At 46.9% G+C, this 17,372-nt stretch overlaps 1 protein-coding gene across 1 annotated transcript in view; it reads right to left on the bottom strand.

Annotated features, from left to right (window-relative positions):
- Window positions 1–520: 520 nt before the first annotated feature.
- The window catches only part of VSNL1 (visinin like 1), a 104,776-nt gene continuing 87,924 nt past the window's right edge, over window positions 521–17,372 (bottom strand). The window contains exons 3-4 of the mRNA XM_020288656.2: window positions 8,486–8,701; window positions 521–1,506 (exon numbers count right to left, since the gene is read on the bottom strand). Of these exons, the coding sequence (XP_020144245.1) occupies window positions 1,309–1,506; window positions 8,486–8,701 (414 nt within the window). The 3' untranslated portion in view covers window positions 521–1,308. The remainder of the gene's footprint in view (window positions 1,507–8,485; window positions 8,702–17,372) is intronic.

The raw sequence follows: 17,372 nt of genomic DNA, 5'->3' as shown, positions 1-17,372 counted from the left end.
AACTTCTCTAGGCATGTTCTGAAAATAGAGACCTGCTTTTAGAGTTCTTGATGAAATCTCTTCTGCCTTCCTTCTTTAAGATTAAAAGGGTCAGGGTTTTGTTCTATCATTAAAAATAACAACTTTTGTTATTTTTGTATACACTTGAGAAGACAGAAGTTCTCTTTCCTACTGGCTTACATTGGAGGACACCTCTCAGCCTATAGTTGTATAGAACATATGTTGTTTGCAACCAAATCACACTGAGATAAAATTTATTGTCATATAAGGAACATTTTCTCAGAATGAACAAATCTTCTGTATTATTTAAACTTTACATGCCATATTAATTGTCCCTCTTTTGGGGGCCTGGATGAAAAGTTGGAAAGTTGCTTTTTTTTCCCTTTTGTTGTCATTACTTCTTCAAATTCCAAAGTTGTGTGTTTAAGAGTAGATTTAGAAAGTTGTTGACAGTTGACCTTTGATTGTTATAAACATCTGCTTCGATTTTAAAATTATAAAATAAGAATTAGGGGGAAAATCAAATGTTATAAATTTATTTGGGACATTTATTGCCACCACTTTGGAAGCCTTTGAAAATTCAAGCAGAAACAGATACACTTCCATCTTTTTTTTTTACTTTCAATAAATAATATCTTTGTGTATATGTATATATAGATAGATATATTTAATTAATGAATCATTTAACAGGGTTTTAAGTTTTATACTGCATTCATCCAAAACAGCTCTTTCCAGATTGATAGGATGCAAATGAGGTAAGAATTAAGGCAAACCCAAAAGGCATGCAAATGTAGTACATTTATATTCACTGATAATACAAGCTCTTGTGTGTGGGCCAGACACGGGAGCCAAGGGCCCCTGCATGTGTCTGTCCAGTACTATTTTACAGGAGGGTGGTGACACAGCTTATAATCGTCACATTACCATGGGGGTCTCAGTGCTACTAACATTATGTAATCAAGGAGACACGAGCATTAGCAAAACATGTACAAGAAATCATATAACTCTTTGTAGCACATTTCTGCCCAGGCTTTGGAGGAGGGTTTTCATGAAATGATATTACACATATCACATTGTGGCAGGTTGTTTTGTTTTATAATATATGCTTTTAAAATTCATTAGCAAATGACATTCTCATGCACACAAGTGTTTCAAACACAAGAAGCAAGTCCATTTATAGGTAGTCCAAGCAATATCTGTGTGTGTGTGCGTGCGTGCGTGTGTATGTGTGTGTGTGTGTGTGTGTGAATAGCTGCAGACTGAATGGAACATTGAGACTTTTGTGCAGTCCATACTGTAGACACCAGCTCATTTCTGAATGTCGCACTGCAGAAGTAATACAATGGAAGGGTCGCTCTTTGCAGCTTCTTTGAATTCATCCAGCGTAATCTGGTCGTCTTTGTTCTTATCCATCTTGCTGAAAATCTTGTCTACCCGCTGCTCGGGCGTGAGGCCATCCTCATTCATCTTCATCATGATCACAGTGCCCACCATTTTGTAGATAGCCTGGGGGAAATGAATATTGCAGACGGTTTTACCAGAAACCCAGGAAGACAGAGAGCTCTTTTTGCCTCCCCTTCACCTGACTGGATCCTACTCATCCTCCAAACCTCAGCTTCCCTTTCCCCAGAGGAGGTTCACTCCTTGTGCTGCGAGTTTCTGTGGCAGCACGCACCACCTCCCCCATCAGAATACATCTCGCGCTTTATTACAGTAACATGCTCGTCTTCCCCACCAGACGGTATGTCTAGGAAGCTAGGAAGCACGTGAGGTGCTCACTCCTGTAAGTCCAGGGCTAGGGCTTGGTACAGTGCCTGGCACATAGTAGATGCTCAATAAATATTGATTGAATGAAAAAAATCTAGCTTGCTGGAGCATTGGATGCAGGGCAAGGGGCGCTAGGAGGGAGGGCTAAGTGGGAGTCTGACGAAATCTGGAGAGAGGAGAGAGAAGCAGATCACAGAGTTTTCCTAGGATAGGATAAAGAATTTAATTGTATTTCAAATGACTCCTTAAATGCTATTCGGTAAGAGAGTGATATAATCAAATATGGATGAATCTGGTGACCAATTGGATGCAGAAGACTTTTCGATGACTCCCAGGTTTCTGGCTGGAGGAAGTGGGTAGAAAGGGTGGCTCACTGGTGAGACAAAGAATGATGTAGTAGGAACAGGTTCGGGGAAGAAACTGACGAGTTCAATTTTAAACATTCTGTGTTTGAGGTGCAGATGGCAGTCAACAACCACTAGCCCTGAAAATCTAGAAAAACATAAAGTGTGCTCCCAGCTGATAAGAAACTTAGAAACTGTTGGGGCTACCAAGCCAAGTATACCATTGCAATTGAGCTCTGAAAGAAGTTAGTTTAGAAAGAGTTGTGGGTCAGGAACTCTGTTTATAAGTTAAAGAATAGAGTGAGAAAATTCCAATCCCCGCCAATTAACTGTATACAATTAATTCTCATTATGGGAATTTCCTATTTATACAATAATTTTTTTTTCTTACAAAAGTACCTAAAAAAATAAGTGCCCTTCTATGCAAAGACTTGCATGTGAACATTCATAGCAGCATTATTAATAGCTCCAAAGTGGAAACAACATGCTCATCAACTAGTGAACAGATAAATAAAATATATCTACATAATAGAATACTATTTTAGCAATAAAAATGAATGAGATACTAATATATGCTACAATATGTATAAATCTCAAAATAAAAAAAGGAAGCCACACACAAGAGGCCATATATTATTATACGATTCCATTTATGTCAAATATGTAGAAAGGCAGCCAAATTCACGGGCATGAAGTAGAGTGATGCTTGTCTGAGTCTGGGAGTGTGAATGGGCCTCTGGGCATGAGGGATCTGAGTAGGGAAATAAAAATATTTTAAAACTGGATTATGGTGTGGTTGCATTATCTCTGTACATTTACTAAAAATCATTAAGTTGTAGACTTAACATGAGTGATTTTATGGTCTGTAATTTATAACTCATAAAGTTGTTTTTTAAAATGCCAATTAGAGAGAGCAAACCACTAGCAAGTGCCCTATATAAAAAGCTAAAATGCCCATTGGGAGAAAATAGTTTGTGTGTGTTCACTTTTGTAGCTAGATTGTATTGACTTATCATGGAAAAAAATCTAAGAAATTTGTCTTTAAAAGAGGAAGACTACTGAAATTTCAGCTTGTGGACAATTGGTAGACAGGGTCCTGATCAGTCTCACAGCCTGAGTGGGTCACAGGGAAAAAGCAGAGACTGTGCACGGTGCCTGACATTTGAAAAGAAATGAATGGCCCGTCTATATATATGGAAGCTGCTGCTCTCACTGTGGCCTTTAAAAGGTGAAATCAAAGGCCTTCTATGAGGCAATGGATATAAAGACAGCAAGACAAGTGTGCTATTAATAAAGCCAGGGTAATAAAAAATGTAAACACAAGAGGTCCATCTTGGACCTCAGGAAGCAATGAAAAAGGCAGGGTCTCATTAACTGTATCCCTGAAGCAGTCCTGCGATTTGAACCATGAACATGACAACCAAGAAAGGATGTTCTAGATGCAGATTCTTCTTACAGGTAAATCAAGAAAGGCCAAGGGCATGCCAGACTTGGAACTCAGTGTGACCATGCCCCTGGTGAAAATATGGAATTCCTCTAGGCACTCCCAGGGTGTATCAAAGTGTTTAGTATGGCCTTGCGTGCAGACAGGATAAGTTATTGCACGTGCTTTCCTAGTAAGATATAATTAAGTCTCCAGTATTCTCTCATACAAGCAGAATGTGTGGACCCATTAGGCCTGTGCCCAGCACTTCAAGTTAGACAGACTGTCCCTCAGGGGAGTTCTGTGGCTTTGGTGGTGCTTTCTTCCCATGGCCCCCTGCCCTGTTGGCAGCACCCGCCTCACTCTATTGCCATTGCCTATCCACTCATCCGGGCACTGGCCCTCGGGTCAGCGGGCTCCTCAAAAGCAGGCACTCGTGTCTTTTCACGTCTGTCCCTCCGCCACCTTGCAGGGAGGCTGGCACCTGGAGAATGGCTGGCTCCAGGCTCTAGGAGCTTAAGTGAGGAAGGAGAGCTCCAGGGTGAAGCGGGCCAAGAAGGCTTTTCAGACAAAGCAAGGTTTGAAGGGTGAGAGCGCGAGGATGAACCCAGACCCCTGAAGGACGCTGCAAGTGGAAGGAACGGTGCAAGCAAAAGCGCCCAGTCAGGGGTGCCAGTGTGGAGCCACAGGCGGAAGGAGAGGCCGGAGCCCAGGAGAAACGCAAACACACTGATCTCAGATCAGCCACAGAGATGTGCAAGCCCGTGGCCTGGGCACGTAGCGCCTGCTCTGGAAAGGTTCTTGGCGGAGTGAATGAGCAGCTAGGGAAGCCAGGCAATGCCTTCAAGAGAGCAGCACTATCAGAGCACAGGTAGCTGGCCATGAACAAAGGCAACCAGAAGGTAGGAAAACATGTGACGGCGCAGGTGCTGGGGGCTGGAACCGGGCAAAATAACAGAGATGACAAAGGGCGAGCAGGGCAAGAGGGAGCAAAGGGGGAAACCAGGCAGGAATGGCTGAGCACTGAGGGGGGGTGGTATTTTCAAGGGAGAGAAAACAAGCAAGCACTTGAAGACAGTCTCGAGAAATAGCTACCATTTATGGAGCATTTACTGTGAGAGGAGAAGTGTGACAGGTCTCGCTTCATCATTGTACAGGCTCAGGGGCAGATTTGATTACCCTTATTTGTACAGAAAAACATGGAAGCTTTGCTGCTCGAAGTCCCCCAGCCAGGAAGCCAGGGTGTAATCTTCAAGTTCCCTCCTGCGGTCTCACTGTGTGTGTCCTCCCAAATTCCTCTGTGAAAATCCTGCCCCCCTGCCAGGGTGCTGGCATTAGGATGTGGGCGTGTTTGGGAGGTGAATAGGTCATGAGGGTGGAGCCTTCACAAATGAGATTAGTGCCCTGATGGACCAGGCCCCAAAGAGCTGCCTCACCCCTTCCACCAGGTGAGGGCACAGCAGGAAGCTGCCTCTATGAACCAGAAAACAAGCCTCACCAATACCGAAACTGCACTGCCTTGATTTCAGCTTCCCAGCCTCTAGAACTGTGAGAAATAAATCTCTGCTGTTTATAAGCCCCCCAGTCTACAGTATTTTGTTATCGCGGCCTGAATGGATTAAGACACTCCCCTGACAGCTGTCCCCAGTCATGACAGACTTCCTTTCCTGATCTGCCTTCCCCTGTCAACTAGAAAACAGGGCAAAAGAAAATAAACAGCTCTTTTCAGACTTTACAACTGACAGCGCAGGACTGCAGTTCCTAAGAGAAGGGGAACAAAGTAGATGAGCCCTAAGAGCTCAGCTTCCTGCCTGGAGGCCTTTCTGCCCATGCAGAGGAAGGAGAGCCCCAGGTAGGGCCTGAGTCTCACCAGACTGGAGGAGACAACAAGTTGGGGGGCTTGAGGAGTGGAGGGCAGGCTGAGTTAGCCAGAAATGTTGGGGCAGAGGACCAGAAAGGAGGAAGCTATGCATAGACAGAGCTCTAGAAATCTGCCTAGGGGTCTCGCCAATGTTCACCTGAAAACTAGGCTGCACACAGAGGACAAAACTCCACAGAGAAGACTCTGAACGATAAGCTGAACAACTCGTGGCATCCACCCAGGCTGTGGAACATTCTAGCTCTGAATGCAGAGAGCTTACTGAATACCTGGGACATTCAGTAGTAGGGCTATTGCCCATTTCTCTTCCTTTTAAAGCAAAGCCTCTTGCAAGAGTTTCCTCCACTCCCTTTCTCCTGGGCTGCTCCAGTTAGGGTTTTCTGCTGAAACTCTTCTCTGTTTGACAAGGTGGCTCCTTCCATCCCCCTTGAAACATTGTCTGCATTTCCCTCCAGGACTTCACATTCTATCTTTTTCCTTTGACCTTATCAAAAATTCTTTTCCAATCTTCTTTACTGACTGCTCCTCCTGTTCCTCACTTCTAAATATTAGGATGCCCCAGGCCCAGTCCTCTGGAACACTCTTTCCTGTTTATACTCACTCCCTAGAAGATCTTACATACCTTTAGTCATTTAAATACCTGAGTAGGTCTCACCACAGGGCTGGTTCCCATCAGCCAATGTAGAGAGACCTCACTGGATCATGAGATCATCAGTAATGGTCCCACGTTGCTAGCAGAGCTCACTAACTCTCAAGAAAACCTATTCTCCCTCTGCCCTAACAAAGCTCAAAAACATGCCTTGCAAAGATCACACTAATCCATAAGTAACTTACCTGTCAAAACAAAGCTCAACACTCTCTAAATGAAGACAACAAAGTATGTATACTATAACACAATGTCTAGGAACCAATAAAAATTGGTTCCTAGACATGCCAAGAAGCAGGAAAATGTGACCCATAACCAGGTAAGAGATCAGTCCATAAAAGCCTCCCATGAGAATGCCCATGTTTAAAGAGGAAGGAGGAGCTAGAAGTGACGGGGGAGAGACGTGGAGGAGCTAAGAGAAAAAAAGGCAGCCATGGACAGTGGGAGCGGCCTGCACTAGCCCCGGGCCCGGCGGCTGCCTTGAGCTGGCCTGACCTGCACAGCCCAGACTTGATGTTTCATGTCAAACATAAGCACTGTCACTGAATGCCTGTGACCATGACGGAGCAAGACAAAAACAAGACCACTCTGTCATTATGTCTGAACACAGACAAAACATTGTCCAGGCTACAAAACACCAAGCATTGCTCCCTGCTATTAAAAGTGACTACTGCTTCTTCACCAATTACAGCTTTGCCGAGGTCTATCTGCCTCCTTCTAGCTTTACTGAGATACCTGATCATAGAAGTGTCCCACTCTCTGACAGCACCCAACCCAGAGTGGACACCTGCTTCCTCCTCAGATCATCTTCCCAGGCCCGGATCTCATGAGTCCTCTCTGACACCCTCCTAGTGAACTGCCCCCTGGTTCCCTCACCGCAAGGAGTAATAAATTCATCTATGCAATGCAGGAGTGTTCTTGGGGGTCTTTGAAGGGCATTGACAAATATTAGAGAGGAGGGTTTGGAGGAGGAAGGAATCAGTCACCAGTGGGAAAAATGGCAAGAAGTCAAAGAGGATAATAAACATGAAACAACCTATTTTGTAGGAAAGTCCGAGAGAGAAGCTGGGCAGAGCCCAGTGAAGTGTGGAAGATGGACAGAAGATGAAAGAGGGAGAAAGATGACACAGTGAAGCCACAGTTTTAGAATTCTCATGCCTCGTCTCTTCCAATAACCTGTTTGGAAGAATATATTTAATTGAATGTAGTGAATACAAACAGAGAACTGAGATGTTAGTTTGCCAAGTGTGTTCGAAGGGGAGGGGGCAGTGAAGATAAAGGAGGAGGCAAAGGAGGAGGACAGACTAAAGATGCGGGAAGAGGGGAAGGGGAAGGGACAGAGCCAGGCCTCTGAGGCAGGCAGAGAACTGGCCCTGGGAGCGGTGCAAGGGGGCGGGCTGTGCCCTGGCACAGGGCAGCACTGCCAGAGTGGCGGGAGGCCCTCGGGTTTTGGCTCCTGTTTCTCGCAATCATCCCCAGTGTTTGGCCAGGGCTTCCCCCCAGCTCTGGGATGGAGCCCCTGGTTCTGGCCTACAGCAAATAGGACATTCCTCTCCTTGGGTCACAGCGGTTGGTGCAGGGGTGGGCATCCAGGCTAAGACATTGAATCAACAAAAGACCATTGATCCATTCATCCACTGCCGAGTGCCTGCCAGGCTCCAGGCCGGGTCTAGGTTCTGGGGACACAGCGGCAGCGAGCAGTCAGAGTTCTCCTCACAGAGCTTACCCGCTGTCACACAGTCCACTGTGCACCGTGATCTGGGGCAGGGAGAACCACTGTGACAAAATCCCTTCATGGTCAGGGTTGGATTGCACTGGGGTGGGGTGGGCACATTCGGGGAGGGGTGCAATGAGGGGGGAAGCCCCGGGGAGGCCAGGGGAGGGCGTTCTGGGCAAAGCAGGAAAAGGTAGACAGGCCTGAATGCAAGTGAGCATTAGAGGAAAACCAAGAAGGCCACACCCACTTCCGGAGTGCCACACGTGGGGAGCTGGAATCCCGGATACTTGCAAACACATGGGGGAAAAGCCTGTTTGTTGTGGGATGCTGGGAACCTGGAAGGACGCCCCCTGGGAGCACTGGCAGCACCTGATGCCACCAGGGGAAGCTGGAAAGAGGCGGAAGGAGCAACGTATCTGGCAGAGCCGGGCTAAACTACGCGCTGGAGAAGCGGAGCCGGTAACGACTTTGCGCCGGTTAAGGCTAAAGTTTGCAGAAGACCTGGCAGTGAGTGAGTGGCTGCTTAAAATGCCTACGACTAGTTGACAGTAAGGGCAGGACAGCGAGGTTCTGGGACCCCCGCCCCCCAGCACCGCCTGCAGTGGAGACAGGCGGGAGAAGTCCGGGCTGGCGCAGCGCGCAGGGAGGGAGTCGCCGCCGGCCCCGCCGGCCCCACCGGCCCCACCGGCCCCACGGGCCCCAGCCTCACCTCGATGATCTCCAGCATCTCAACCCGGGTGATCTTGCCGTCGCCGTCCAGGTCGTACATGTTGAAGGCCCAGTTCAGCTTCTGCTCGAAGCTGCCCCTGGAGGTGATGGACAGAGCGCAGATGAACTCTCGGAAGTCGATGGTGCCGTCCCCGTTCTTGTCGAAGGTGCGGAAGGCGTGCTGGGCGAACTTGGAGGCGTCTCCGTACGGGAAGAACTGCGAAGCACAACACGCACAGTCAGGCGTAAGGGGGGAAAGGCGACAGGGCCGCGGAGGCGGATTGCTACTGACAGCCCCGTGCGCCCTCGGAGCGGTCTGGCCCGGCGCCGGGGGCAGGCACAGGCAGAGGGGGACTGTCTCCCACCCGTGCGCGCGTACAGCCCCTCATCGGGTCCTGTGGGTGGGGCTGGTACTCGTGGCTTTCAGCTGGGGGCTCTAGAATCAGTCAACAAGCACCAACTGATGCTAGCATTCCTCCTAGGCGGCGTCTCTGGTCACTCCCCCAGGGACAAGGACCGAGGCGGACAGCAGGTTTCCCTCCCACACTGGGTGGTGCTACCTGAACGTCCACACTGCTTTAGGTGTGAAAATCCAGCTCCACCGACCCTAGAGGCCAGTGGGAGGGTCCCTGGACCTGGTTTCTCCTGCCACCAGCTGTGTCCCCAGCCCACAGTCGTCCCCTCCCTGGCTAAGGTTCCAGTTTCTCATTTCTTCTTACAGGGACTTTTCTTTTGCAGAACAGACATTTAAAACCCATTAAAAATAGAACATGACTGGGCTTATTTTTGAGAGACATAAAGAGGTTTCTTTACAGAGCCAGCAGTCACCAGGGCTGCGTGGGAGATAGAGAATGGACGGCAGGAGGAGAAGGAAGCAGAGAGCAGGAGGAGGGAAGACCGTGGGGGATCAGCAGGCTGTGGCCCCGGTCCCCCGTGGACGCGAGCCTAGGCCAGTTACAGACAGCAAGTGGTTCTGATCATCAACCAGCAAACAGGAAAATGTAGGAGAAACTCTTCTGGACATTGGCCTAGGCGAACAATTTATGACTACAACCCCAAAAGCAAATACAACAACAATAAAAATAAATAAATGGGACTTAATTAAATTGAACAGTATCTTCACAGCAAAGGAAATAAGAGTAATTAGACAACCTACAGAATGGGAGAAAATATTTCCAACATACATCCAACAAAGGACTAATCTACAAAGAATCTACAAAGAACTCAAACAAATCAGCAAGAAAAAAACCCAAAGAACCCCATCAAAAAGTGGACAAAAGACATGAACAGATTTTTTTTCAAAACAAGATAGACAAATGGCCAAGAAACATGTGGGAATATACATAGTAAAATGTTCCTAGTAATCTTTAACTGACTTAAAGCTCATTAACATCTAATTAGCATAACATGGGTGGAGCTTTATGGAGAATTCTAGAAAAGACACATGCGCAGAAAGGGAAACCATCATATGAAAATCATGTAACCTACCGTGCTATGTAACCTGTCATGTGATCTCTTATATAACACCAACCTGTCAATCACCCCCAAAGGCAGGAAATGGCAACTAATCCTGCCAGGGGAAAGGCGGGACAAACTAGTGAGCTGATAAAAGACAGCATGTGCTCAACCTCCAGCCTCTTTCTCCACTGCTGGAGACTGACCCATCCCACTCTCTCTGGAACATATTTTCCCTTTGTGTAGCTTTCTTTACTTTCATTCTTTCTTTTATGTGATAAACTATTTGTATGAAGTTGCTCTGGGTTTGTGATCACTCGGTCATCAGCTCAACTCAGCACCATTACTCATGCTTGACACTGGGAACCGGGGACCAGGGAACATCCACATAGATAAACCTAACATGCCCATAAATTGATGAAGGGATAAAGAATTGTGGTGTATACACACATATATATACCATGGAGTACTACTCAGCCATAAAAAGGAATGACATAATGTCTTTTGCAGCAACTTAGATGGAATTGGAGACTATTATCCTATGCTCAGGAATAGAAAAACAAACAATACATGTTCTTACTTATAGGTGGGAGATAAATGATGGGGATTATGGTAATAAAGTGATGTAATGGACATTGGAAACTAAGAAGTGGGGGTAAGGCATAAAAAGTACCTATCAGATGCAATGTACACCATTCTGGTGACAGGTACACCAAAAACCTTGACTTCAGCATGATACAATTAATTCATCCATGTAACAAAAGACACTTGTACCCCCTAAATCTATTGGAATAATTTTTTTTTTAGAAATGCATCATGGAAAAAAAAAGCAAGCATTTAAAGATGCATCATGAAAAAAAAAAAAAAAACACAAGCAAACAAACTGCAAAGCCTCAAAACCAAAAATGAACTGTGTACTATTATATTTTCGAGCAGGGAATGTGTGTATATGTTTCTGGATAAAGAAATCCACAACTGCATGGTCTGCAGCAGATTACTGAGGATGTTCATTAGTGCTCCTATTTCTTCGTAAGTTTTGCCACTTGCCAAGTGTGCCAAGCTGAGCAGCCTTCACAAAGATGGCCTCTCTGTGCCCACTCTGAGCTGTCTCCCTTTAGGAGCCATTGATCCACCTTTCTCACTGTGTATCCTGCCCTGAGTCCTGAGTCCTGCTGAGCTCTGCTCCCCATTCCTCCTATACCTAGAAGCTCATTGGAAGGTAGAAAATTTCCTCCAGAAATAAAACATACATTTCCATAGAATGATTTGATACATAAGGCCCAGAGACGAGCCAAGCCTTCCAGGGGAAGGAGAGGCCAGCTTAGGCTTGTGTTTCAGTAGCACCCACTTCTAGACACAAAGATCTGTTCCTGGTTTTACTACTAGGTAACAGATCACCCCAAAATTTAGTGCCTTAAAGCAACAATAATCATTTTATTATCTTGGAAAATAAAAATTTCAGGACCACTTCTTTCTTCATCAAATAACATATCTTTTCCTGGCTTCTCCTTTTATTCCATCATTCTCTAAACACATCTTCTATTTCTGCTGCCCTTCATTTTTCATTATTCATCACAATTCGCTAAGGCTTTTTTTATGTGAGGCCCCACTCTCGGTGCTGAGCATACAGAGATCAACATGGCAAGGTCCCTGTGTTCCCGGACCACACAGGAAATGGAGGAACCCAACAGGAATGTACATTGGTTACGTTGTCTGAAAGAACTGTGACAGAGGAGTGGACGAAGTATCCCTGAAGTTCAAAAAATGAGCTGTCGGTTTCAGGCAGGAGAGCTGCGGGAGGGAAGGCGATTCCTTCCTCTTTGACCAGTTCAGCAAGACTCCCACCGCCACCCACCCCCAAAGCTACTCAGGAGCTTGGCATCTGAGGACAGGCTGCCAGGTGCTGAGTGTTTTGAACTGAGCAATTTTGAACCTGAAACTTTCTAAATAAGCCAGTTTGTCCCTCCTGTGCCGTGTGCATGAGCGGTCTTCCTCCCTTTCTGGGCAGATGCCATTTGCTGATGTGTCCATCTGCTTGGTGGTCAGGGTCCTGCGTGGAGCTGGGGGCAGAGCAGGGCAGGGCGAGCTCCTGGGCTGATTCCCAGGTCCCCTGAGTGCCATTTACCTGCCAAATTTCTATGTGCAATGACACTAGACCACTGGATATTTTTCTTCATTCGCGTAGGTTTCTGGCAGTGTAACGCTTTAACTATCTTATTTCTCACAGCCTACTTTCAGGTTAAGGGATATTTGACAGTTTTATCTAAAAATAGCTGGGCACCTTAGGTCAGTACATTAAAAATTAATTTAGGTCTAAAAATCCTTGAGAAAAAAAAATCGATTGTAAATTTTGAGCTATAAAAGTTACATGTGCCTTGCAGAAGGTCTATTTACAGACTTTTATAGCCAACATATTTACTTCAGAGCCGAGTGCGCTCAAGAGCCCTCAAATAGCTGGAGGGGTTGTTTCCTTTAGAAAATTCATCCTATCATATTCCAAGTACTTTGACTTTTTTTTCTAATCAGGGGAATGCACTTTCTTTTGAAAAAAATAATTAAACTAGTTGGATCATCATGGAGAAATGAAGCCATGCTCCCTTTAATCTCATTAGGAAGAAGTCAGGGTCTTGAACTCAGGTTCACTTCTCTCAGAGAACTACAGGGCCTGAGAAGTACAAGTATTTTTTTCATACTGTTGTTGAAAAAAATTCTTTTTATTTTAATTCAATATATTTTGCATCAACTCTTGTATTAAATGTTGACATGGAAGTAATTTTTGGTGGCTGTAATAGTCTACAAATCTTTTAATATAATCGATAAAAAGAACTTTGGGGATGGAAACTTTATACACACACACACACACACACACACACACATAAAATATATTAGTATTATCTCATTTAACGCTTACAACAAAACCTGGTGTTCTAAATTCCATTTTGTGGCCGAGGAAACTACAGCCTGAAAGAGCAAAGGTATTTGCTTAAAGTTGCTGGCTGACTGTTTCAGAGGATCTGTTCAACCTTTTCCGCTATCCCTTGATATTTCTTTTAATCAAGTGTTAGTCGAGGAAATAGTCTTAAAACCACATTTGAAGAAGCAAACAAATTCATTGCATTATATAATTCCTAAGCTTCCATCACCTCTAAAGCTTGAAACCCTCCGCTGTGAGTACTTATCGCCACCTTCTGGCAGCACATACATACTGCAAGGAAATGGCGATGCTACTGGAGGTTATTTTTTGACTTATTCATTAAACTCAACAGACATATATTGAGTAGCTTCTGTGTGAAGGACTATGTTAGAAGAAGACACGGAGCATTAAGGATCGTGAGGGAAGTATATATTAATCAAACCACCACAAAAATAAGTGTAGAATTACAGTATGACAATTTACAAGTGTATAGAGCTGCAGACAAAAATAATGGACATGGTATTATGAGTTTCAAACTTAAAAAGAAATAGTGTGAGGTCCCCTGTCCACACCCTAGCATACAGGCTGCTGACAGTTCATTTTTCTTCATCATAGCCTAGAGTTTCAGAGTCGGAGCCTTCCTGGGATCATACACATTTTGACTGCTCCCGACTGCATCCACACTCCTCCCTGAACCGACTGACTGCAGGAGAAGAAAACTCCGGGAGGTGCTTGAGGTATTTGTCTCTCCCCAGGCAGACGACAGGGGTCTTTACATGGTTTAACCAGCTCCCTCCGTGGCCACTGCAGGAGCTTTTCTTACAGATGGTGGGCCCAAGCCCTACGTTTCTTTCTCTTCCGTAATCTATCTAGTTATGAATATTAAAAGATTTGTTTCCTCTAAGAGGAGGTGAATGAGCACCAGACACAACCTGCTGAACATGTGTCATGTCATTAGCCTCTGTGCCTCCAGGGCCCTGCCCAGCGTGGGCACACAAAGGCTGTGTGATGGCTGAATTAGGAAATGGCCTCAAAGCACTGTGCTTCTGTCCCCTGACACAATCCTCCCACTGCACCCCATCCCAGCTCTCCTCAGCACCGTCTTGCTGCCTGAATATCTCATCCTTCCAGAAGTTGTACGAAATTCAGAGAGAACATTGCAATCGTTCCCACAGCAGTCTCCCTCTGCAAAGGTTCTGGTGCACTGCCCTAATAATGTATGGAGGACGCAGCGGCCCCAGAAGTCCCCCAGCCCAGCCTGTGGGTGGGGTGGGGCTGGCACAGCAGGGCTGTGGCTAGGGGCTGTGTCCCCAGCCCACCGTGACGGCTGATGTGCTGTGCCAGGAGGGGTGGGCTCCCTCCAGGGCTCTGCCAGCTAATGCCAGGCAGCGATCACACTTCAGCTTTCTGCCCATTCGCCTGCCCAAAATAGAGCTCATGATAGATCAAAAACCAGAAGAGTATTATTGGACTGCTCTGCTGCTCACAGTCTTGGACAGGTCTGCCATCTGCTCCCTGATACCACACAGTTGCTTTTAAAACGCCCTCACTCAGGTCAATTCTGTTTTCTTTTGTTCTCAAATGTCAAAGGCCTATATTGCCTGGCCTGTGAGCACACAAATTCAGTCGCCTCCCCAAGGGGGGAGTCCTCTTTACTGCACCCCTGGAATAGGGTTGCTGCGCCTCTGAGGTCATCTCCCTCAACCCTGACAGAATTAGCTAGCAGCTTCTAGACTCTTCTGGATGACGCGGGCTTGTACCTACCTCCTAGGCCCTACTAGGTACAGCCGTTGTCATTTCATGGTGACTTTCATGGGGTATGGCTCTAGGAAGGTCCTTTGCATAGGCCGCCTTGGCCGATTCTCTCAACAAGGTTAGCACTTGGAGGAGGGGCATTATTCTGGGTTAGGTGACTGGGATAAGGTCACACCACTGAGCACTAAGGGAGTGGGTGGGATCAAACTCAGCTCTGTCTCTGTCGGAGCTGGCTCTTCTCAGACTCGCTGCCCACCACCTGAGTCCCCTCTCCCCCTGCACCAGCCTGCAGGAAGGTCCCTGGACTCTCTCTTCTGGGTCTTGTCCTCCCTTGTCTGCGCTGTACCTGGAGGCTCCCTGAAGGGGTCGCTGCTCACACCCCACCAGGCTGCGCTTTGTTTCTGGCCCGTTGGGCTGCCCATGTCCTGTGGAAACCTGCCAGGGTAGGGGCTCCTCAGGTGAGCTCACTCCCAACTCCTGCCCTGGGAGCTGAGGCTCCAGGGAGTGTGACCAGCCTCTCTAGTGGGCCCCTGCAGCCGGGCAAGAGGGCGGTTGGCCATGGGGCCTCCGGGCACCTGCCCTGGGCTGCTGGCTGATGCAGTGCCCTTGAGGGTTAACTGACTGTTTGGTTTTTGGCTTTCAGCTCTGCATACTCATGAGGCCTAACGTCGTAATAAGGACCCCACTGCCCTGGCTGCCTCAGAGAACATGTGTTGCTTCCAAACTCCCCCTGCGCCCGCTCTCAGCCCCTCCATCCATCTTCCCTGCAACTCCAGAAGGAACTACGCACACCCTGTGTGGCCAAGTCCAGCTCCCACACCCACCATGGCATCTAATTGGTCTCAGAAGAAGGAACAGGAGTGTTCCCAGACCTCGGAGACCTGTCCGTGTCCAGCCCCTGCACCCGTGTCCAGCCGCTAGTCATGTGGCTCCCGTGTCCCACAGCTGCCTCCACTTCTGTGGCCTCACTGGCTCTCTTGCCACAGTCGTGGGGCCGTGGCCCTGCTGCCACCACTGTGGTCTCATAAGTTCCTTTTCTGCCCTCGGCCCAGTTAAGCCTGTTCACTCCTTAAATCTGGGTCCCCTCCTTGGGAATGCTTATCATGATTGTGAAGAAATAGTCACAGGATTGCTGATTTGGGTCCTCTCCCCCACCCCAGGAGACTCTAAGCCACACAGGGGCCAGGAATGACCTGGCTTTGCCGTTCCTGTAAGCCCTGGTGCCCAGTACAGGGGCAAGCACACAGTCGGTGCTCAGTAAACGTCTGTGGTATACACAAGTGACTCAGCACAGCAGATGTTTTTCAGGCCAGTGGAGATGGTAGCAAATCCACCCACTGACCAGTGAAAGGGCTGAAATGCACCCTGAAGCTTGCCTTATGTCCGCTCTGCTAAAGCAGCTCTCCCTTTGGCCCGAGGACGCATCCCCATGACTGCTTCAGCCGATGATTCATGAACGTGTGAATCATCCCGGAGCAGTGCATGCACTTGGTCACATGGACGAGAAGGGAAGAGAGACATTTCCCCCTAATCAGAAAGGGTGAGCTCCAAAACCATCTTTTGCCAAAGCGTTCATTCAACAGATACTCACAGGAGCCCAGCCGGTGCCTGGCCGGATGCTGAGCTCTGTGTGGGCAGGAGGGAGGGCCAGGTGAAGCCACGGAGTCAGAAGGTCTAAGCCCCGGTCCCTGCTCTCCAGCAGATGTACCAAATCAAAGGTAGATGCAGCCCAGCACGTGAGCTCCTCGCACACGTGGGTTCTCTGGAAAGAGGTTAAGGACACACTCCCCCACCCCCACCCTGAAGGGGTCACCGGATCTTGAAGTTGCACTTTGGAGCTGCTCTTTCACTGGGTGACAACACCCACTTCCTATAATCACTGCTTCTTCACCGTTTCCAGCCTTTGTTACAAGGCAGCCACTATGAGCTCACAGTTCTTATGTACAATTACTTCTATTTGAGAAGAATATTGACCCTGAACTAAATTTCTAGAAAAGGGGTCTTTCCTCTTGGGGCAAGATAAGCGATTTTCACTTATGTCCTAGACCAGATCTCTCCGTATGCATGTGCTGCCCCAGGAAGGGTGTGAACTTCCAGAGAAGTTCTCTTGCTTCCTTATAAAAAATAAGATACAGGCAGTATAAATCCATATCCTCACTAATTTCCACATCTCCTTCACTTTAGAATTCTCTCCATGGGAAAAGCCTAAACCACCCTGATGTTAAGGGGAAGGCTATGCTTTGTTCTTTATTGTACCCTCACTACTCTCAGATTAGGTTCTGGTATAATGTGGGTGCTTTATAAATGCTTATTATATTAGGATGGATAAAGGAAAAAGTTCATTGCAGAGGGAAAGATGTTGAATGAGTGACAGAGTGTCTGGGTGTGACTCAGGTCAAGCCATCTTGTCTCTCAGGACTTCATTTGCCTGGATGTAATATGAGGGATAAATCAAATAAACTACAACATTCCATTTAGCTGTAATGTTTTATTTAGTTTTTCTGATTCTGGAGGTAAAATTTTTAAAAAGGAAGAAAAAAGGAAATAATGAATTCGACAAATGGATAGTACTTTCATGAGTTTGGATTTGCTGTTGACCAAAGCACCTACTGCCCCCTTGTGTCTGATGCTCTAATTACAGGATTAAACTTTTTTTTTTTTATTTATTTATTTATTTTTTTTTGAGACAGAGTCTCGCTTTGTTGCACAGGCTAGAGTGAGTGCCGTGGCGTCAGCCTAGCTCACAGCAACCTCAAACTCCTGG

The sequence above is a fragment of the Microcebus murinus genome, chromosome 3, assembly GCF_040939455.1.
Source record: "Microcebus murinus isolate Inina chromosome 3, M.murinus_Inina_mat1.0, whole genome shotgun sequence".
Classification (NCBI taxonomy): Eukaryota; Metazoa; Chordata; class Mammalia; order Primates; family Cheirogaleidae; genus Microcebus; species Microcebus murinus.
The sequence above is the reverse complement of the archived record's forward strand: the minus strand, read 5'-3'. Positions and strand labels throughout refer to the sequence as shown.